At 43.9% G+C, this 23,662-nt stretch overlaps 1 protein-coding gene across 5 annotated transcripts; it reads right to left on the minus strand.

The window, feature by feature from the left end:
- Positions 1-466: 466 nt before the first annotated feature.
- Positions 467-23,662, minus strand: WDR86 (WD repeat domain 86). Of its 5 annotated transcripts, none has more exons than XM_041490152.1 (8): positions 23,251-23,368; positions 22,745-23,014; positions 19,747-19,888; positions 18,054-18,293; positions 17,861-17,969; positions 9,027-9,162; positions 4,658-4,761; positions 467-2,761 (listed from the first exon to the last, which is right to left on the minus strand). In XM_041490152.1, the coding sequence occupies exons 2-8, from the start codon at positions 22,905-22,907 to the stop codon at positions 2,543-2,545; spliced, it is 1,113 nt and encodes a 370-aa protein (XP_041346086.1). In that variant the 5' UTR covers positions 22,908-23,014; positions 23,251-23,368; the 3' UTR covers positions 467-2,542. The 5 variants fall into 5 exon arrangements, with proteins under 5 accessions (XP_041346086.1, XP_041346085.1, XP_041346078.1 ...); XM_041490151.1 differs by having other exon boundaries at positions 467-2,465; positions 2,658-2,761; positions 17,861-18,293; XM_041490144.1 differs by lacking the exon at positions 23,251-23,368 and adding an exon at positions 23,623-23,662 and having other exon boundaries at positions 17,861-18,293.

A 23,662-nucleotide genomic window follows, 5' to 3' on the forward strand; every position in this document is an offset into this window, starting at 1 on the left:
TCCTCAGCCGGCACTTACCGGCCGGGAAGGGAGGGCGTGAGCTGCTGTGCGCTGCAGGGAGCAGGGCCTTGGCTCGGAAGGACTGCTCAGCTCCAGCGCGGGGACTGCAGCACAAGGTTGGGTTTTGCACTGATTCCCTCAGCCAAACAGCAAAAACAGGCAGTGATTACACTGTTAAGGAATTGTTTGTATTTCATTCTTCTCTATCAAGGCAAGTGCTGTAAAAATTGAATGGCTTTGTATCTCTACCCTGAAAGCTGAAGGATTTCCAAAGACAGCAGTAGGAGCTTCTGAGGGAAAACCAGCCCCAGCACCCATTATATCCTGGTTTCTTTACAGGCCAGCACTGAGGAACCCCTGGACAAAATACAGAGCAAAAACAGAATAGAGGAAAGAATTTAAAATTGAAAGCATGCAAGTCATGGATGTAGTTTTAACAGGAAGGAGGTGGAAACACAAATTTACTCCTCCCTTCCCAAACCTTCTGGCATTGGCTGCCTGCCCCTGGGCATGCACTGAAGGCAGCATTGAGCTGCACATGCAGCAGTTCTCTTTGAAGTGGCTTGCACAGCAAACTGGCAGCGACAACTTCAGAAGGGAAGGTTTGTCCTTGGGGAATTTAAAATTAGCATCATAACATGCAGTGCTTGTCAGAGCAGCCATTCATCAATGATGTAACTCTGCCAGTGCAGTTGTAAGTGATCAGCAGAGCAAGAGGCATTGGCTGAAAGCTGCAAGTTAATTTTGACCATGTATTTGGAGGCACTGTGATATGTTTAGCAACAGGCAGAAGTGGTAATGACTCATTAATTCCACTTTCTGAGATCTCTCTCTGCTGACTGCATGTGCAGCTGCTGTGTGCCCAGATAGGCTCCTGTGTCTCACGTACTGCGTGTGAAGTTTTAAACACTAAATACAGCCCAGGTGGTCTGGGGAACTCCATCCAGCTCCCAAAGGCCTCCTACTTAGTGTTGTCCTCAGAAGCAAAATACAAACAATCAGCTGCATGGCAAGCCAGCAGCAGCTCACAGACACATGCCACTGAGCCACAATGACCAGCCTGAGAGGTTTACTTTGGAATTAAGTCTGCACGATGCAGCTCACCTCCCAAATTAGTCTCTTGGTAGGCATTTCACAAAATTTAAATGCTGTTTTCTACTAGATGTGGAAACCTGCCAGTTAAGAACTACCAAAGCTGCTCAGCAGGAGAGGAGAGCAGGGTCTGTGATGGGTCTGACCCACTGACACAGTGTTAAAGTGTCAGAACAGGAGGCTTGGTGCCATTAGGGCAGTGCTGAGTCAGGGCTTGTAGCACTTTGTCATCCCTGCTTTCCCTAAGTCTGTGCTTTTGTGTCTGGTCCCTCCTTCCCCTGATAGGGGAACTGAGCTTTGGCACTTTGGTGCCTGGTGGGAGGCCAGGACAGCTTCACACACACCCAACTCTAACCCCAGAATTGAGGAAAAGGCAAGAAATGTCTCCAAAAGTGTATGTGGGGTTTTTTCCCTCCTTCCATCCATTCTGAACGTCTGTGCTTCTGCAGCTAGGCCACACCCCTCCAGATATATAAGACAAAAATGAAAACTAGACAGGCAGTTGTCTGGAGATGCCACATGTTTATTAATCCATTCTAAAAAAGAATTACAGCATTTTTATCTTGCTGTAGTACAGAATAAATAAAGCCATAAAAATAAAAACATGTGGTTAGATATTTTTGTACTGGTTCTACAAAGAGTTATATCTGCAAATAGAAAAATATAAGAACCCTTGTTAATTCATGGCTCAGTGGTTATCAGAGAAGAATGAACCTGGAAAAAGACTGGGAAAACTCTTGAGTTTGGCTGCTTATCCAATGCTACTGACAACCTAGCAAGACACAGCTTTGGGAGGAGGAAAGACAACACAAGGTCAGCAAACAGGTGACACAAAAGGCACAAACAACCTTGGCACAAAAGGGCTGAGGTTTAGCTTGCTCTGTGGCTTATGTTTTGTTAAAAAAAACAATTAAATTAATTTCTGTCCTACTACTCCCAGCTTCACAGAGAGGTCTCCAGTCTGCTTTAAAATCCTGCTGCAGAGCCAAACCCTCCTGCTTTGGCCTTGTCAGCCAACGACTGACCTGAAGGGCAGCTGTGAAGGTGGAATTCAAGGCCACCTTTCACTGCCACACTGGGCTGGACAGGGGTCATGGGAGGGGGCAACAGGAACGGGAAAACATCTCATTAGACACCGGGCAGCCACCTCTGTGCCCAGGGAACTGATGTCAGCAGTGGTAAGGAAAGTCCCTAATTGCAGTCACACAGTGCTACCTCACCTGAACCATGCTGCCTCCCCTCCCGATCCCAGAGCTGCTCAGCTGAGTCATCACAGCCACGGGATCTGACCTGAGTCCATCTGGCAGCCACAGAGAATCCTGGCTCCTCACACAGAGATTCAGGCGAAGCCACTTCCCATCTCTTTCCAAGTTCTGGTTTACATGGACACAGTGGTGCAGAAAATAAAAGGTTCAGCTTTGGTCACTGACATAAAGCCTGCTCTGGACAGTCACATCAGTTCAACAGCCTCATGTTCCCCATTCTCCTGCTGTATCATACAGCCAACTTTATTGTTGAAGAGACGAGACAGACTCCCCTTCTGGGAGCTCCTGCCCTGCACAGACCTCTCCTTCTTCAAGCGCCGCTTATTTCTCTTGCATATGCCCCGGATGTCCCAGATCCGCAGTGTGCCATCGTGGGAAGCTGTGTAGAGCAGCTCGTTGTGGATCTGGAACAATAGGGTCACAGCACAATCAAATTGTCAAAAAGCAGAGCAAACACAGCTTGATCCCAACACTTAAGGCCTGAGCTCCTTGCAAGAGCCAGTATAAATTATCACAAAAGCTGCTGAAGTGGGATGAGACATTACCAAGTCAGGACTCATTTCTCAGCCACTTCACAGAGCCATAAACAGCAAGAATTGTTAATAACCCATACCCTCTAGAAAAGCAAAGGAGAACTAAACCCAATGTCAGAGCAGGCTGTGGCTGGGAATTCCTGCTGGAACTGTTTTCAGACTGCTGGTTGATGTGGAACTTCAGGAGGCACCAAAATCATCATCAGTGGGCAGCAGTGGGTTCAGGAATGCTTCCTTTCTCACTTCCCTTCTTCCTTTGCACTAAATGATAGGTACAATTCCTCCTTCAAACTCCATTGCTCTTCAAATCTGCAGTAATTTAACCTGGATTCACTGCTGTGGTTTCATTTCCTTTACAAACCATTTGCTGCTATTGGTAATGTTTCCAATTGCCCATGTTCTGCCCTGGAAACCAGACATCAGTCTTGGTGATCTTCCTGCTCCTGTATCAGCCTGCCCACCCCACGGGTGCCCTGTGCTTGCCTGTCTGTGCTGGGACAGTGAGCATCCCCTGGCTTACATGAAGTACCACACAAGCACCACACCTCTCATCCAGCCCTCATTATTATACCTACGATCATCTTAAGGTTGCCACATCTCAGTCCTCTCTCTTCCTGGGGTTTTTTTTGCCCCTGTACAGTTGGAAATTCAATTACAAAGAAGAACAAGACAAGGCCAAGCTTTGGTCTTGTCAATACCTGGGGCTGCCCAGGGTGGTTCCATCAGGTACTCCCCAAACACATCCACATGCCCACCTGCTTTACAACAACTGCCCAGTACCAGGAGGTTGCAGTTTAAGATCATGCAGCCACTTGCTAATTCAAGAGAAAACTGTATTTACAACTTCATGTGCTTGGGATCAACTCCAAAAGGAATTTTATCTTCTCTCTTTTTCTTTGGACTGTCAGCCTGCCAGAATTACCAACAATGTCTCCCATTGTTAATGAAAATCTTCATCCTGCACACAGCTTACACTGAGATCCCAGTGCAGGGAGATGCAGATTCTTAGAGTGGCTGCCCCACCCATGGAAGTGTTCAAGGCCAGGTTGGAAGGGACCTGGTCTAGTGGAAGGTGTCCCTGCCTATGGCAGGGGGTGTTGGAATGAGGTCCCTTCCAATGCAAGCCCCTCTGTGATTCCATGGTCTTTGCATGGCCACAAGGATTACTAATTCCTCCTGTGGTAACCATTAAATGCCAGTCTCACTTGACCCTAGACATTACGCAAACAATAACTTTTAAGTTTTAAGCCAGTGGCAGAAACTCCTCCATTTTCCTGGCAGGATGTGGGTCAGATATCACCACTGAGCTGCTTCAGACTGTTTGGGGATGCCATGCCCCTGGGTGGTTTGGGGGACAATGCTATAATTATTCTGCCTGCATAAGGCAGGAACTTCCTTTCCCCTTAGAGCACTGCAAACACTTATCATTAGTGTCTTGTAATGGAAAAGGTCTCATGAGGCTGGAGTCCATTCTGTGCTCCACACAGCATCAGTTCATCTGTCTCAGTTCTCGTGGCTGCTTATCCAAGCTGACCTGAAAAAACCCCGTCCCAGACATGGGGCTGTCCCTGGGGACTCGTTCCGTGGTTTCACTTATCCTTATGATTATTAACAAGCTTCTCTAAAATTACGTACAGAATATTCAAGTATTATGCTAGAACAACATCCAATCCAAGACACACAGAACAGTCAGCCACACCAGATCCCACAAAACAAATGAGGGAGCAATCTAAAGGAAGAAACTCCATCAAGAAACCCCTTCCTGACCTGGATACAGTTGATGATGAACTTGTGTCCTCGGAAGATCTTCTGCAAGACTCCGCTCCTGGAATTGAAAGCTCTTGCACAGGCATCACCACTTCCTGTGAACACTGACACACAACCACACAGCACAGCCACATGAGGACACTTCATAAAAGTTAAAACATGTACCTAAAACCAGCTCTCAGGGGGGTATGACAAATCATTTTGATTCTCTCCTCAGACAAACCAGATCATTTTGCTGACCCCAGCATGCTTGCTTTGAGCTGTATTTTTTGAAATACTGATTTAAACCTGAAGTTCCTACACATACCAGCATTTCACTCTGCACATGTTTCAAGTATCTATTTCTGCTCTTCTCTTCCCCAGCTATTTCCCTGCCTATAATAATTCTAAGCAGGCAATTTATCTCAAGTCTGGTTTTAAGGATTTCCACTCAACCTTTCATTTGTTTTACCAGAGTTATTTACAGCTTTCCATTCAGTACTCCAGTGTTTCCATTACTTCTGCTGCTGCAAGAGGGGCAGGGCTGGGGTAACTAAATTGAGCATGACCAGGAATTTTGGCTATTCATCAGGTTTCCTTAGAGCACCTTACATGTTGAAAGAACAATTTGTCAACACTTCAGCATCTTCACATCAGATCCCCAGACTGCTGCATCCAGGAACTGTAAGGCAGTCTTAATATTTAGATTTTGTACTTAGCAATATGCCCAAAAAGGAGCCCATTTGTGTGCTTTAAAGGTTACAAACAATCTTAATAAACACTTCCCTTCAGTTAACCCAAACTCCTCAAGTTTATTTAGACATAAATATTTCAGAGCTGCAAAAAGCAATATATTCACTGCTCTCTGCATTTCATGTAAAAGCCACTGGCATGGGAAGATTTTTACAAAACTGGTGTGCCTGAAGCCAACAGATTCTTATCTTTTAGGAGAAGTCAGGAACTGAATCTCTAAAGAGAGGTGAAAAAATTATCATGGTTGTAAATTCAGGACTACAATAACAGATGAGAGAACTGACTATGTACTGCCACGAGCTTTTTAAATTCAAATGAAACAGCAGGGAGCTGGGCACCTCCTGGGTGCACCTCCAAGAAACATCTGGATGTGGAAAATCAATGTCACTTTATATGGGACACAATAATTCAATTTCCAGCAGAGTCCTGAAAAAGCATCATGTCCCACTCTGCAAATGAGTAGCAACAAAGTAAAGCAGGGAACAGGTACTGATTTTTTCCCAGTGAATGGAAAGCACTTAATTCTGTTACAGACATGCAGAGAGTAGGAACCAGTTAAGAGCTGTTTTCACTATGCAGCTGCCAGTTTACTTCAGCTGTTGCCATCAGAACTTCCCTTTTGACAGACATCCTTTATGTCTTTTGAACTGTCACTCTGGATTTAGGAAGTCTCTCTCCACCTCTGAATTTCAAAGAAGAGCTGTTGATCTAACCCAGATTTAGCATTTAAATACATACTTATATATATCACCTGTGAAATAAACAACAACAACAAAATAAAACTAATTTTCATTTTTTACTTAATTTTCATAGACCCTTGGGAGAACAGTTTTGAAATATTCCCCTGGAGCTTTTGCAACATGAAAAATATATAAACCACATTAAATTTTAAATGGCTGTGCACATACTTTAAGAGAAAAATAATCAACATATCATTAAATAAATTAGATTGAGAACCAGCTGTAATATTCCCCATGCTATTAATTACACAAGCAGACTGAGGAAAGTCACTGGAAACACATTCTGATGATTTAATGCTTAGTTTTCACATCTTTTTGGACTCCCTGTATACTATAAAGTGATTTTGGAAACAGACATGTATTTTTCCTCTATTTCTTCTACTCTGTTTTCTTATTTAGACCACAAACCCTTTGGGGCAATGAGCCTTTGGGCTGTGATCAGAGAGAAAGCAGCAGAATTAAGATCTTCTAACAGAAAATTACCACTTCATGGCTGAGATGTTTTTTTCATGTTCTTGCACTGGTGCAAATGTGACATAAACCGTAACAAACATAATTTCAATAATTTTTTCCACATTTTTGAGAGACTGTTCTGATCTGTCCCAGGTGAACAGACTGTATTTTAAGCTACACTGGTATCCAGTTAACATGTCTTTATAATTCTAATTCTAACAAAATTATTAGATACTGTGGAAATAAGTGATGAATGCACCACAATAATGCAAGCAATTATAGTATATAAATTAATTCTTAGGGGGAAATTTCCTCTTTCATTAATTAAAGCGCACATAATGCATTCAAACAAATTCCTAATATTTTTCCAGAACTTTTTTTCTGCCCTTCAAGTGGAACAATTTGATACTCCCTGTTTGACACTTTTAGTATTTTTGCATTTGATTTAAAACAGGATCTTAAATAACTTTGCAAACTCTTCTATCACACTATCAGGATGTTCTTTGCAAGTCTGACTAAATGCAGCAATATTGTCTGCATTTTAATTCAAAAAAAGAGTGTTGTGGAAAAATAATGTATGTGTATGGCAGGGACAAGGTGGTAGAATGAGGGGGAAGAGAGAGAAAGCTGCAGAGCTGATGGAGGTGGTGTCACATAATGAAACTTTTGTTTGAGCTAAAACTTCCTTTTCTTTACAGTTTGGTCAAGTCTCTACAGGTTGCATGAAGAGTAGGATCAACACTGAACAACTGCAGCTCTGGAGGTGTCATTAATGAAGGAGACAATCCCTGTCTGCCACCCAGACATGCAAGTTCAGCACGGGATCAGGCAAACATCAGCTTAGCACAGATCACTGGCCTTTGCCTAGTCTGGACAAAATCTGGTTTGTGTCTTAATAATTAAAAGGTGGAAAACACACACACAAAATCATCAGTACTTTGTCTACCAGTGAGCATCTCAGATTACAATTTCTGGTTCATTTCTCTTGCTCTACCTGCCTGCATCTTGAAGCAATAATAACTTGAAAGTGCAGTGTAGGTTCAGACCCTTTATCCCTTCCATTTCAGCCTTTTAGCCACCTGTGGAAGCTGAAACCAGCAAAAATTTCAACCTGCAGGTAGGGAAGAATGGGGTAATTCTGCCATGGAGGTGAGGAGAGCTGAAATAACCATAAATTATAAATAAATATTTTACTGCAGAAAAGCAGTCATGTGGGACTCATGCTGAAAGGAAGACCAAAACAAGGTTTCCTGGCTAAAAATTCTACCTCTGTGCCTGGTTACATACTAAGTTTCCAAACATAATTAAGAAATCAGTTCAGTTACTGGGTTATAAATGTAGTGAGGCAAGCATGGTGCCAGACAACTGCTACTAAACTGTGCAGGTACAACTCTGCTAACGTGCACCATCTTGCATCTGTCAGCTATTTATCACCATCACACTGAGGAGCTGCCAAAAGAGAGATCAAGGCCCAGATAGCAACCACTCATTTAGTGTGATGTGTTCACTTCAAAGCTGAAGTGAAGAAATCAAAATCAGGAAAGAGCTGTGAACGTCTAGGTTAGCTTAAGACAGCCATGGCCATCTCCTTCAGGGTAGGAGAGGAGAGAAGGAGAGAAGTTCTTTTTTGGGAAGCAAGGGAAGGTACATCAAGTCAAACACCAGAAGCAGGATAAGACCAGGATGACACAGAGAGGTTCACTGATCAAAACAGAGGTGCTGCCTGGCAACCCAAACCCAGACAAGCAGAAGGAAAGCCAGCACAGAGAGGGAGGTTTGATGGTCAGCAATAGACACTGACGGACAGAAACCACTGTAAACAGGAGGACTGAAGGTAGCAGAGCTGAGTCCTGAGCATTAGTAAGGCTTGGCTACTAGAGGAAAATGATTTGGAAAACAAGTCCATGAATGATAACAGATAACAGGTAAAGAACTTGTGGGAAATGAGTCTAGGAGATGGTCAGAGCCTCAATAGGAAGCTTAACAGTTAGAAAGGAGCAGTGAGCACCTGAGGTGTCATTCTGGTTTAGGACAGGGTGTTCCACAGAGCCTACAAGGCAGCAGAGAGAGGCACAGGGCTGTGTGTCCAGCAGCAGCACCTGCTGTCCCCAGCATGCAGCAGAAGCAGGTGACAGACACCAGACTAGTCAAGGTTAAACCACAGCGACAAAAACAAGCTCAGGATTTAAGCCACATCCCTTGGTAACAGAAACAAAACAACTGCCTCTTCATTTGTGAGAAGGAGGTGGAAAATGGAGGGAAGGCCTAAGCTTCCCACATGGAGTGGTGCAGCAGTTTGGTACTGAATGTAATCATGCTGGAGTTGAAAAAAAGTGACAACTTCACAAGCATTCAAAATTATTCTCCATTAACCACCTTCAATCAAACACAGACATGGAAAAGGAGACTGGAGGGGGCTGGAGAACACAGGAAAGGCAACTTACAGATGCCAGCATGGTATTTCAAAGTGCTAACGCTGTGTTTGTGAGCCTTGTAGGTCTGGATCCGCTCCCCAGTGTCTACAAACCAGCACTTCACCGTCCTGTCCGCGCTCCCCGAGTACAGGTGACGATTCACCAGCTGGGGGGAGAGAAAAACACATCAGCAATGGCCTCTCAGGCACCTTTGTGAAAGAGCTGCACTGAAGGGACCCATCCCAAGTCACAGTTTCTGACTCAGAGAGCAACCAGCTGCACCTTGAAACAGAGGAGTGGTGAGCAAACCAGCCTTGGGTTCTTCACAGTCGCATCTCCCATTGACTTCTGGGTCTTAAAAACAGCCCCTAGCTTTCAGAACATAAAGGCTTAGCCCATCTGCTTGTGCCAGCAGGCAGGATTCCAGGGAGCTTAACAATGCTAACCCCACATCCATAATCAGTTATATTACTAAAGTCTCAAAAAAAACCCCAGCAGTGTTGTTTCTGCAAAGCATATTTGACAAAGAACTCTTACCCAATTGTTACTTGCTAATTACAAAAAAATTCAGAACAATTCTGAGTAACAAAAATTTCTTAAAAAGGTAAATTAAAATTAAATTCCACACACCATAAACCAGGGTTTATATTTAGTATGATCACTCTGCACAAAGTCAGTGTTCAGAAACACTAACTCATCCTTGAAACTGTTCTGTATCTGGATTTCCACAAGTCTTTTTAGACTGTTATTGAATGATTAAATAAGTAACTATCCTGACACAGGTTTTTAAACATCTTCAAGCAGATTGTCTTCTGCTATGTGCTACCCCTCATTGCACCAGTCATCCTACACGTTGTGAGAACTCACTGGTGGGGAGGATGGGACTTGTTCCACATAGACAGGACAGAGAATGACGAAAGGAAGGACTGAAGCTGGGGAACAAAGACAGAGAGAAAATAACTGACCTGTGCAAAACTAAAAAAAACAACCAGTTCACAGTAAACAAGCTACACAAAGCCTGAAAGCTCAGGAAGGAAAAATTCCATAGTGCATAGAAAAATCTGGCATTCTCTGTCTGTGTAAAGACATCAAACTGAATGTTTTCACAGCCATTGTTATTATGTAGAGCCCAACTCCTGCTGAAAGCAGCCAGTCACTGCAACACCCAGCTGTGGCTCGAGGGAAGTTTTATGGACTTGCAGCAGCCTCTGTATCAGAGGGATGGAGAGACAGGAGGGAGAACTCTGACCCCCCACCAAGAAGTGGAATTTCCCCAAGGAGTAATGAATGGTACCTTGTTTGTCCACCAGACACACATCCCAGGTTTGAATGACCAGCAGTGCACAAACCCCTGATGCTTCTCCAGTATCTCCAGGAAACCAGCAAATAACAAATCAACTTGTGGTCTTGCTCGTAGAGCACTTTTAAGGGTTGGCTTTCCTGCCACCTTTGATTTGGTCCCCACTCTTTTCACACTCTCTATTTGTAAGGTTGGAATGCTGTTCATGCTCTTCCATCTCCACTCCAAATCCATAAAGGAATGACCCCATTCCCAAAAAGCATCAGAAGTGAGTTTTGTACAAAACAGCACTGTGCTGTGTTACAACGTGAAGCAAAAGGTATTTTAAGATATGAAGCACTACAGTGATAGGACTGGGATAACCCACACAAGAAATGAGTGCAAGCAGACTAAGAGGCTCCCTTGCCACAGCTCCCACCAGCTCAGCTGGAGCAGGACATGCCACTCTTCCTCCCAGCAGAACCTGGCCCATGGGAGAGATTTCACAGCTGAATGCCAGGAGCTTGTAAAGCACAAACCACTGTAAAAAGCCAGCAGTACTTTGAAATGTCACTTCCTATTACTTTTAAGCTGTTTTAGCAACAGCATTAATGCTACATCTCCATGAGAAGAGAGAACGAATGGCCAGCAGCAGTAACAAAACCAAGAACCACAAGTTAGCCTGAGGAAGGACTTTCAAATTTCAGTCTCTCGCTAAACAGGCATAAAGAACATTGTCATGTGCACCTGCTAAATGGAAGAGGATGCTTGGAGTTGAGATCCTGCTGCGTGGTTTGTGGCCAAGTTGTTGCATTTCTTTTTTAGACATCTTGCTAGCAGCATCAACCCACCCACTGAGCAAGGAAAAACACTAAATTATAACCTCCCACAGGTAAATGCCATTCTGTATTAATGGTACATTAGGTTATACCACTTCATTTCTACATTTAAGTGGGTGTATCAATGAACAGGAGAGCTGCAGCTTTCCTAGATTTGCTAATTAGACACAAAAATGTTTCAAGTTATGCAGATTTACTCAGATAATTTACAGCATCAGGATTTTAAGAGCCTTAGAATCATAGAATGGTTTGAGTTGGAAGGGACTTTAAAGATCATCTTGTTCAAAATCCCTGCCATGGGCAGGGACACCTTCCACGATCCCAGGTTGCTCCAAGTCCCTTCCAACCTGGCCTTGAACACTTCCAGGGATGGGACAGTCAAAGCTTCTCCAGGGAACCTGTGCCAGGGCCTCAGCACCCCCACAGGAAATCATTTCTTCCCTATCTAAATCTACCCTCTTTTAGTTTAAAGCCATTTCCCCTTGTCCCATCACTCCACAGTCTTGTCCAAAGTCCCTCTCCAGCTCTCTTAGAGCCCCTTTAGGCACTAGAAGGGGCTCTAAGGTCTCCCTGGAGCCTTCTCCAAGCTGAACAACCCAACTCTCTGTGCTTGTCTCCACAGCAGAGGTGCTCCATCCCTCTTCATCATCTTCGCAACCTCCTCTGGAGATGCTCCAATAAATCCATGTCTTTCTTGTACCGAAACTCTAGAGCTGGATGCAGCACTGCAGGTAGGGTCTCACAAGAGAAAAACAGAGAAGAATCACACCCTTGACCTGCTGCCTGCACTGGTTTTGCTGCAGCCCTGGGTAGGGTTGGCTTTTCAGTGTCTGAGATCTGGTGAGGTGGTTGGCACACCAAGCATCTCAATTAAATTCAAAGCCTCTGTGCTGCCCAATGAAACACTTCCATGAACCTTCCTTCCCCTTGCCAATTTAAGCAGGTGAGCACAGTGGCACAGGATTCTCAATCTTGCATGAGAAAGGAAGTATTAACAAGTTAAACAATCCACCAGATGCCACAGACTGAGCCTGCAGCAGAGCCAACAGCAAAACCCAGGGCAGGCTCTGACTGTCGCACAGCCCCTCATTCCCATGGCATTTTTATAAAACAGCATGAAATGGCTGCCAGTGAAGAAAGCCTTCAAGAGCTCTCAGCTCAGGCTGAAGTTGCAAATCAGATCTGTCTTTAGTGATATGATAGGCATAATCTCATCTAAATTGGTTCACATCTCCACAGGATGGAGATAGCTCCCTTACAGTCACTGTGGTCTAGGGCACAATTCTTCTCATCCTGAGGCACATCTGAAACAGATCATGCCTTAAAACTCGCAATTTCCCACACCCAGCAAGGACAACCTTCTCAGCTGTGGCCAGAATAATTCAGGTGAGATCACTCCTTCACTTGACTAAAGATAGGTCTAGCTTACAACTCCAGCCTAAGCTGCAACACTTCAGATATCTGCATTTACTCTACATTTAAAATAACCATTATCATCACTTACTGTTCCCCCAGCAAAAAGCACCTTACAAGCTGGCCCCACACTCTGTGGTTTCAAAATATTTAGCAGACACAGTTACATATTCCAATCTGTGTCTGCCCAGAGAAGAGGTGACATTTCTAAAGCTGTGTTTTCCTTGGCTGGCTTTTGAACACTTGGTTCACTTTGGCCAACTGCCCAACAAAGCTCCTGAGCACAGAACACCACGGCCAGGCAAGGACACCTGCAGCAGAGGGGACGACACAGAACGGATTTGCAGCTCAGATACCAACGGGCTGAGTGGACATTTCAAACCCATGTAGCTTCAAAAACATCAAAAAGCTGACAACAGTTTGATGCCCAGTTCTAAAGCCTCAGCCAGACAGCAGAAAAAAAACCCCATTGCATTGATATTGGCAATTCTGGATTGTTAATATTTCCCATGAGAACTTTTGCTTTGAACCAGATGAAACACTGACATGTGAATGGAGCAAATTTGTCTTAATCCTCAACCCAAAGTACTGGAGATGTAACTATCCCTTGAAAAAGTTCAGTCAAACTGCTTGTGAGCTGCATAGTAATAGCAGTAGCAAAAGACTAGTTGTAAACACTTTAGTAGTTACAGGTTTCATTAATAAGAAAAAACCTTGGTTGTAGCCTACAAACACATCAGAATTTTAATAAAGAACAAATTATCACGTCCAGGGTTGGTCTCTCAAGACAATCACAGCCCAACTGCTTCACAAGCTTGGCTGAACTGCATAAATGCAGCAGCTTAAGCCAACTTCTACCTGTAAAAATGCCAAAAAATAACAGCAAAAGAGCTGTTTAGCAGATATTTCAACCTTATAGGAATGGACTTTGCCCTCCCAATTAACCTTTGCTGTGAGAAACAATTTTTGGAGAGCCAAGGAGAGGCAACTGATTCTCCAAAGAGATCTGGACACATCCTTTTGCTGAGGGTCAGTGCACTCAGCCTGGCTCTCATCAACTTCAGGATGAGTTCACATGAGCAACCACATACCCCATCACCAGCTTATTCTTCTTGTGGAGGTCAGTGTTCCTACAATCTGGAATTTGGGTCTTCTGTTCACAGCCACTTCTAAGTCAAAAATCACCAAGCTGGACCAATGTCAAGATACAACTATGTAAGTCTTGGGCCGAGTTAAGAGTTTCAGGATCCCATTCAAACCACATCCATTTTAACGAGCTAACAAACTCCCTGTGGGCAAGAAATTGTTGGGTTTTTTTTCCCTGAGAATCCATCTAGAATGAGCTCTCTGGACTGGCTGTTAAGAGAATGTTTTTCAGCTTTTTTACTGCAGTGCAAAGTGATGGCCCCATGTTTCTTACAGGTTCTTACATGTGTTGTACACCTTCACATTCCACTTATTCACATCTTCATCCTCTGATGCAACAAATATCAACACAAATTGCAAAAAATATGTGCACTTAAATTAAGTGGTGTGGCAAGAAAACACTTCTGTCCCCGTGATCACAACAGTTCAGCACATAAACAGAGTTCAGGCAGTGGCTTTGTTCAAAGCATTCTTTTCTTCTAGTCAGCTTTAAAAGGCAACTGAAGGGAATGGTCCAAACAAAGGAACTTTTGCAGGAAAAGCAGAAGCAAGTCCTTGCCCACTCATGTTCATGTTCTTCAAAAGGGAGTTTTCTTGCAAGAATGTTTGCAGTAGGATCCAAGCTAAATTCCAAGCTGGATCATTTCTCTCTGCCAGCTTTTGGCAGCACAATTTTGATAAATACTCAGAGGCAGAACAATCAGCAAAGGACAAAGCAATCCTTGTGAACAGTTTGCAAAGCTACTTAGGAGAGACATTTAGAAAAACACACACAAGTAAATATTTAAATCAGGGTTATTCAGCCCATTGCAGGCAGACACATTAATGAAAATGCATATTTGATTATTAATTGTAAATACTGGTCTTTAGCCAGGCCTGAAATTTTAAGTGGAAGAATGAGCATGAGCTATGTGGTTACACTCAGCCCACCCTTGCTTTTTCCCATCACTTCCTATAAAATCTCATTATTGGCTCTTATATGAAGAGGGAGCTCCCAAAACAGCTGCTGTACTTTGTCTGCCAAGCTATCAACACACTGCAGGAGGAGGAGAGTGAAGAGCTCTGGCTGCTCCACTGTGAGCTACCTTGCCTGACTGGGAAGGTCAAGAAATCAACGCTGCCAAAGCACCTAACACAATTCCCACGGCAGATAGAAAGTCTCCCAGCAAAACCTCTCTCAGCCCAATTTAAATGGTGAAAGGAGGAGAAAAGTGGCATTATGAACACATAAAGCTGCAGAACTCCTTTGGTAGCAGAGCACACGAGGTGGGTTCAGCTGGTCACCTTCACCAGCCTGGCCCCCAGACAGCAGGACGAGCCTGGGGAATAGGACAGCTCAACCTCATCACTCCCCTGCCCAGAGCCACCAAGGACAGGGCACGAGGGAAAGCCCAAAGCCCACCAACACTTTCTGTTCTGCCATGCTAGATGAGAATTGTTTCCAGGCTCCTGTACTTACACTACCTGGCAACAACACTTTAAAGGATCTTAGAGCAACGTGGGAATGTTCAAAATCTGAACCTGTCTGTGGCATGACCCCTCTGCTTTCCACACACCACCACTGCAGGAAGCAGGGTGGAAAACATGGGTGTGCTTTATGGCTATCTACCCAGAAAACTCCTTCAAGAAGCTCCAGGAATTTCCATTCACTGCTACAGCAACACTATTGGTGTTTACTGTAAAGCAATGGGAGATGACTGGAACAGACCAGACCTAATTTGCAGCAGCTCAGAATATCCTGGGGCATTCCCATCAATAACAGCTTTTTAAAGTTGGGGAAAATATGGTCTCAATATCCAAATTTTTCCTGATCTGTGTCCAGGATGAGAAATCACACTGAGCATTTCTCAAACTTTTTGAAAGGTCATCCTCCCTCAGGGATCTTTATTTTAATAAATAAAATGAAAAGAAGTCTTTATTTTTCTTTCCCTTTTTTTCTCCCCACACAAGCATTGTACCACCCAGAGAACAGGTAACTGCCTTCAGTTGCTGGCACCAACTCAGCTCTTCCAGGACAGCAGAGTGAAAATCTGATGTAATTAGCAGCTCACTGCTGCACTGGAGAACATTAATTACTGTCAACAATTAAAACTTCTGGCTACTGTGGGCAACTCACAACTACCTCCCAGTCCTTCCTGACCCAGGGTTTGAAAAATACCATCCCAGCTCATTGCCACAGATTCCAATACTGTCACTAGGAAGCCTGAGGCAAAAAAGGCCCCAAAAGCTTTCTGAGGACAAAACAAAAATAATAATAAAAAACACACCTCTATTCAGGAAGTTTCCTTTCTGTTGAAACATCTTTGTACAGATTCTGGTGATTGACCCCTTTCTAAAAGAATGAAAATACCATGTGGGCTGTGCTGAGTGGCAGCCAAGTGGAACAGAAGGGATAGTGTTGAACCCAGAAAAGCAGAGGGAGGAATTAGGAAAGACTGACAGCCTAAAGCTATTCAACAGTAGTGACTGCTTAAGCTGGGGTAAGTTTGAGAGGCCTGGACACTAAATGCTCTCTGTAGGGGCTGTTTGTACCTCAGCTGGACCCTCCCAGCCCCAAACATTAACTGGTGATGAGAGAAGAGAGGGGCTACCAGCCACTCCAGAAGATTTGGCCAGGACTGCTGCCAACACGGTCTTGGCAGCAGCAGCAGTCTTGTGTACTCTGAATTGTTCAGGTTTTCCAAATAGATGTATTGGTTTTGCTTTTCTTCCCCTCTACAAGAAGTTCTGTTTGTTTAAAGCCATTGCTTAACTCTGTGCTCACAGGCATTGCTCATTCCTGAGCATTCAAAGGGCATAATTGAATTTCCCAGGCTTCTGGGAGAGGGTCAAGCCAGCTTTGTGTAACAATTTTAGCAAGAACCCAATTAAATTAAGGCAAGCTCTGTTGTTGCCAATCTGTGCCTTGGAGAAGGGTTACAATTAACAACAAAACATAGCGTGACACTAAGGACAGCAACAGATTTACTTCAGTATCCTCAGAGTACATTACCACAATATCATAAAAACAAGATTTAACACTGAGAATTTACCCAAGCAAGACAAACATTACTCCAGGGCAATATGATATTGTGTGGGTTTTTTTCTTTTCTTTTCTAAAAGTGAAGGAAAACAGCATTCCTTCAGTATTCCCAGGTTTTTAGTCTTCTAGTGTCAGCTGTGACTACCTTATTTAGAAACAAAGGCAACTTTTATTAAACAGCTATTAAAGATAGCTCCTGTAGCTCTGTAAGGGAAAAACACCTATGGACAACAAACACAAACAGGGAGAGCAGGGAGAAAAACTACTGTCATTAACTTCAGCCAGACACATCCATGTATAAACATTTATGACCTGAAACTGAGTGACAGACCATCATGTACTCTTTTAAATGCACTATTAGCATTTTCTGGTGGATAATGAGCTTGTGGATAACTATCTTTCCCCTCTTGCTTCATCTGCCTGACCTCCTCCTCTCCATTGCAACGTTAACAAAGCTGGCAGCATTCAACATAAAAATACTGCAAACAGAAAAACAGAATATAGTTTTTCAGATCTCATTACATTTTTTCCCTCTCTGCTCCATCATTTCCTGATTTCTCTCCCTCATGCTCTTCTTCTCTTTTCCATTTTTCTTGCCTGTTTTCTTGTCTTGGCCATCTGTTTCTCCCTTTTTTTCTCCATCTTGTCTGTGTGGTCTTTAATGTAGGATTGATTTCAGCTTTATGCTTTCCTAATATCTTTTGCCCACAGTTTGGGGTTGGGCTTTGGGTTGGGTTTTTTGAAGTTGTCTGGTTTACTGAGTGTTTTTCCCCTCCCCGTTTTAAAACACCTGACCCTGTGTTACTTGCTCGGGTTATTTTCTTCCAAGTCTGGTGAGCCTGACTGCACAATTCCACTCAGATGAACAGTGCCCTCAGCACACCTACTCACGAGTTCCATGACCTAGTGGAATTTAAAGAGATATTGAGAAAGAAGTTAGACCAGGGCAGCCACCAGAAGCTAAGAGGAAATCACTAAGTGTTTTAGAGAAAGAGGGTTTGTCTCAAGACCAGAGTGCACTATTATTTTGTTATTACATAAATATTTAAGCTCACCATTTATAACCTGTCTCAGAAGAGCTTCTTTATGAATGAAAAGATAACTGAGATCCACATGAATTAAGACATAGATGCCCAAAGGCCCTTGAGGAAGCCTCTGCCCTTACCTCTAGGCAAATTACTGATCCTTGGTGCTCTTTGAAGACTTTCAGCTGCTCTCCAGTGACAATATTCCAGGTCCTGATGGTGTAATCCGTGCTGCCAGAGAACAGCTCCCTGTTTGGTGCATCAAGTATAAGGCATAAGACGGCCCCAGTGTGTCCCAGCAGGGTCTGGTAGCAGCGCCCGCTGGACACCCACCAGACCTTCACAGTGCAGTCCGTGCTCCCTGTCACCAGCAGGTCCCTGCTCACTTTCTCCTCCTGCTCCTCTTCCTCCTCCTCTTCCTCCAGCACATCCCTGGAGGAATAGTGAGCTAGGGTCAGGACACAGTTCCGATGGCCCCGGAATTCCTGGATTTGTTTCTCCTTGTCCACGCTCCAGCAGCGGGCTGTCCTGTCATAGGAGCCACTGAAGAGATAGTCTTTAGCAACCAGGATTCTGCAAAAAATAAAGGTTGTGTATGTGAACAGTATTGTTCTTTATCATAACCATCTTTTGTCACCATTTCAGTGCCAGGCCAAGTACCCCAAAGCATGAAATAGCAGCATGTACCATAACATCTTTGGCATTTTTAAAAATCAAACACTTCCCTGTTTCTACTTTTAAAATTGAGATCCCTCATTCAGGTACATTGATGCAGATATTTTTACACTACAGCATTGTAACTTTCTGCATTTTGTGCTGCTGAAATTCCTTCCAGCAAGGAATATGAACTTTCATAAGTTATATATAATACCTAGAAGTTTGTTTTGTTGTTTGGTTTGTGTTTGTTGGGGTTTTTTGTAATTAGTTAATTCTTGTAAATTATTCATTAATATTTCTTTATAAAAAAATTATTTAAAAACAGACCTGTGACAATAGCTTGGAACCAAAACAACAACAAAGCAACAAAATAACATTCCAGAAATCTTAACTGTAACTGACAGTGTGCAAAATAACCATCTTTCCATCATCAAATAAGAAGAGTGCAAGAAAAAAAAATACACTTAATTCCACTTAGCTCAGGATCTCAAAAAAGGTAAAGCACAAGCACCCCACTTATTACATAAGTGAAGAGCAAACCAAAGGTTACACCTCAGGAATTCAACTTCCTGGGCCTTCAAAATAATAAGTTGTAGCTGCACAAACATACAAAACCAGAAAAAATCTACAGTTCATATTTCCAAACCAGAGATAGGAAACATCCATAACCTGCCTTCTTTGTCAGCTGAGCTTGGTCCTCTGGAACCTTCCAAACAGGCAACAAAGTCATATGAATGGGGAACACATTTCCCATTTGCTGATTCAAGCAAAAATCAAGCCTGTGCCAAAACACAGAACCAGCCTCCCTAACTATTTACAGAATCTCACTACACGTCATATGTGTTTTGAGTTTAGAAAGGAACTAAAAAGCCCACACGCCCACCAGAAAAGAAATGTTAAAAAAATACCAATCTTTGACTGCTCTATTTGCCATTAATTAAATCCAGTCCAACTATTAATGGGCACTTTAAATGGAAAGGCCAATCAGCCACACACAGTAAGTTTATTATTAAAATTCATTTGCCCAAACAGGAATAATAATTACAGAAAAATCTCTGACTTTATCCCTCTTGCTGACACAAAAGCTCGACAGGATGTTTTTAAACCTATTTATCAGCAGCATCTGTTATCAATTGGATCATTTCTTCTGGAATTTCATTCCTGGCCCTGGATTCCATTCCCCTGCTGAGTGCCTTTCATTTCTCTCCTATCTGTGTCAGCAGTGTTGCTAGAAAAACTAATCATTGCAGCTCAGAACACGAACTCGGAGGTTTACACAGCCCCTTTTATGAGTGCAGCAATGGGGAGCTGCAGTGCAATGATGAAGTGTGTGACAGCAGATGACAGGAGCACGAGGGGACAAGCCCACCTGTTGACAATGGATGTGTGGCCTCGGTAAATGGCCAAGCACTGTCCGGTGACCACGTCCCACTTGCGAATGGTGTGGTCAGCGCTGCACGTGAAGGCAGCCTCGTTCTCCAAGTGGCAAAAGGTGATGTAACTTTCATGTCCTAGGAATAACAAAGGAAATCAGTCACTGTGCGTGCAGAAAGGACAGACCGGTCCAGCTCTTCACCTTAGCCAAAAGAAAAATACAAACAAATGCAGCAAAGCTCCAGTTTTAAATGCACCGCTGCGCTTTTAGCGTTTAAAGATTTGTGTAAAACAACAACCATTTCAACACAGCAGAAAACTTCACTGATATCAGGATTAAGTGAGAGGGTAAAACAGTACAGTTCCACCAAGCAGGTAAAGCAAACAGTATTATAAAAATGTAATGAGATAGACTAATACCAATATAAAAAACTCAGACTAATGAAGTGTGAAACGTAAAAATCTAGCTTATTTTTTAATTAAAAAATGCTTTTGCTTCCTTCTTCTGAGAGCAGGGAGAAAAAGGCAGCATTTCAACCCAGCCCACTGATTGTCAGGACACAGTCATAAATCAAAGCAAGAAACTCTGAAAAAATGACCTGAGACTTACCAGCAAGTTTGATTTCATTGTCCAGGCAGAATGAAAAGCAAACAAAAAGACATACCAAGTAAATAGTCAGCCAATACTTTCCCCCACATGACTAAACCCCACAATTTTCTAAGTATAAGTATACCTTTAAGGAAAAGAAAGGAAGAGAGGGAGGGAGGATTAGAGCACAATTGTTTACACAATATGTAGAGTACATAGATTCTACAGTTACAATAAAAACAGGCACAACCACTGCTTTAAAAACGTCACACTGACAAACAAGGCAATACCAAAAAAGAGAAATCAATATTACCACCTCAAGCTTTTGTTGCTGCTTAGCAAGATGTATCATTTTTCTATTGTAATATTAAATGCACCACATGTAAAAATCACCTTAGGATACAAGTCTCAGCTTCATCCAAGATCTCTTGTGTGAAATTGCTGTCACCTATCTAATCATTGGACTACTATTACCTTGCACTCTTCTGCTTTAACATTTAAACTGTAAGCTTTTAGGAGAAGAACTGTTTCCACTTAAGTCACTATTACAAGAGTGACAGCTGTGGCTGAAGTTGGTGGGCCCTACTGTGACTTAAATACTATTCTTTGAGGAAAAAAAAGAAAAAAAATAAATTAAAGGACAGTTGTGATTAAAGAGAGACAGATGGACAAAGGTATTAGAAAAACTGAATGTTGTAAAATAAAGAGATGGTAAAAAAACTGAGGGAAAGCAGACTGCCCAGTAAAGCACTGTTTCACTGACTGCAAAAACCAGTTTTCAGTATGAGTCCTGAAGTTCAAAAGCCTTGTTGTAGTTCAAAAGCAAACCAGAATCCATGTTACAAACATATGGCTTGTTTCCTCTAAAACAAATTCATCAGATGCCAAAAATTAAACAGATCACCAGGGCTATAAGCAAAACTACACTCATTCTCCCACATTTGTGAAACTTTCTGCAAAGCAGCCTGAACAGATCAGGTTTCAATCACTGGGATTTTTCTCACAGCATCATGTAATCCAGCTCTGAGATCAAAACAGCATCTTGGTTACTGCACCAAAGTCTGCCAGGCAGATTTTAACCATCAGTAAAACCCGAGCCACACACAGGGTGCCAAAACCCCATGTGGCAGGCAAGGTCTGGTGCTGGTCTGGCCAAAAGCAGCCACCACACAACTCTGCTGGTTGTGCTGTGGTGGAGCTTGAAACTGCATTAGAGATACAGGTTTATCAGTAATTATAGCTTGTAAAATCAAAATTGACACGACAACTGCGTGTGTGCATAAGTATAAAACACATACAATTATCTGATTTGACTGGCAGTTCACAAACCACCCAGCCCAACCTTCTTCAGAGTTTACCCCAAACACTGGCAGATTCCATAATAATGGATGCTATCCAATACATTTCTCTTTCTAGTCTGAAGGGATTTCTAAGCCTTAAGCAAATGCAGTGAGTTTTCCAGAAGCTAGAATCATGGCAGGATGTGGGGAAAAAAGACAATACTCCATAGTGAAAAACAAGCAAGCAAGCAAACAAACAACAAAGAAATCACAGCAATGTGATTTCTTCTTTGGAAGAAAAAAACATTAGAAATTCCAAATTTAACAGCTTCTTTTTTTTCATGAAAAGAACATGAGTGGGAATACAAACATTTTTAGCCCACATCTAGACTTCTGCATGTCCACTGTCTACAGTTCTTTTTTTTTCTTTTCAATTACTGACACACCAGTCTAACGATAATAATATTTTTTTTTTTTTAAGATGCAAAATGAATTTAAATTTAAAAAGCCCAGCAATTAACATTTCTGTGCATCAGATGAGGAGGGAAAACAGAAGTAACCTATTTAGCAAGGTTCCTTTCCAGACTTCTGGGTCAAGAGGTTCTAAATAAAGACCACCTAGAAATGAGATTATTAAAAAATGAATTTAAATTGAAAAAGCCCAGCAATTAACATTTCTGTGCATCAGATGAGGAGGGAAAACAGAAGTAACCTATTTAGCAAGGTTCCTTTCCAGACTTCTGGGTCAAGAGGCTCTAAATAAAGACCACGTAGAAATGAGATTATTAAAAGGACCAAAAAAAAAAAAAAAAAAAAAAAAAAAAAAAAAAAAAAAAGAGAGACAGAAGAACAAAAAGACAGTATTTTTTCACAGGGTAAACCAGGGCTTCCAGAAAGTGACATAAGTTAAACAACTTCGCACACCCTGAGATAAAAGGATCCGTGCACTCAGTAGTGCCGGTAACCTGTTTTGGGTTGAAACAGCTCCTGCTTAACGCTGCTGTAATAAACACGAAAACAAGCCTGATTTTGGCTGCCCGGCAGGGACTGAAAGAGACAGAACACGCTGTGTGGCCTGTGCCACCCTTCAGCCCCAGAGCCCCGGCGAAAAGCCGCTGCCGTACCTTGGAGGTGCCCGCGGCACTGGCTGTCCGCGGTGCTCCAGAGCCGCGCCGTGCCGTCCTCGCTGCCCGTCAGCAGCCGCTGCCCGTCGGGGCTCAGGCTCAGCCAGTTGATGCCGCCTTGGTGATCCGTGCAGACCTTCACGGCCGAGCCGCTGTTCCCCATCCCGGCGCAGATCACGGCAGACCGTGCTCCGGACCTCCGGCCGTGCCCCACAGACCGACTTCTGCCATTACCTCAACGCCGAAACATCAGCACGGCACTCCGGGCTCCTGCACAGAGACACAAAGGGGGAACGGGGGAGAGCGCCTTAAATCATCTCATCCCCCCGTGGCTGCATCGCTTTCCCAGCCAGGGTGAGCCGAAGCCACTGGGTCCCCGTTTCCCTGCAGGATCCCAAGCCCCACGGCACAGATGGGCGCACACGCTGCCCGCTGTGCCCGCTCCATGGGCATCGGGGCACTTCCAGCCCCTTGGGGCGGCTGAGCCAGGGCGGCGGTACCGCTACCTGGTGCCAGGCTGCTGCTTTTGAAGCAATCTTAGCGCTGAGTTCGGGCACTCCAAGGAGGCGACGCCTCCGAGAGGGGAGCCAGGGCTCAGGCGGCCCCCAGAGCCCCGGGCTGCCGCCATCCCTCCCGCACGGTCCCGCGGCATCTCGGCACTCACCGCCCGGGGCACGGCTCCGGCGGAGCGATCCCGCACTCGCGCTCCGGGCAGGGGGAACCTCCTCCTGCCGGGACTCCGGAGCCACCGGCGGCCTCAGCACAGGGTCCCCCCGGCTGCCTCCGCCCTGCGGGGAGGTGGGAAGGGCTCCCGCCGTGCCCCCTCAGCCCACCCCGGGGCGGGCCCTCACCCCCCGCCCCAGCCCTGCCTCCATTACCTCCCGCTCCACGTTCGAGCTGCTTCCCCCCGCGGCGGCC

The sequence above is a fragment of the Pyrgilauda ruficollis genome, unplaced genomic scaffold (genome assembly GCF_017590135.1).
Source record: "Pyrgilauda ruficollis isolate IOZ18807 unplaced genomic scaffold, ASM1759013v1 scaffold12, whole genome shotgun sequence".
NCBI lineage: Eukaryota > Metazoa > Chordata > Aves > Passeriformes > Passeridae > Pyrgilauda > Pyrgilauda ruficollis.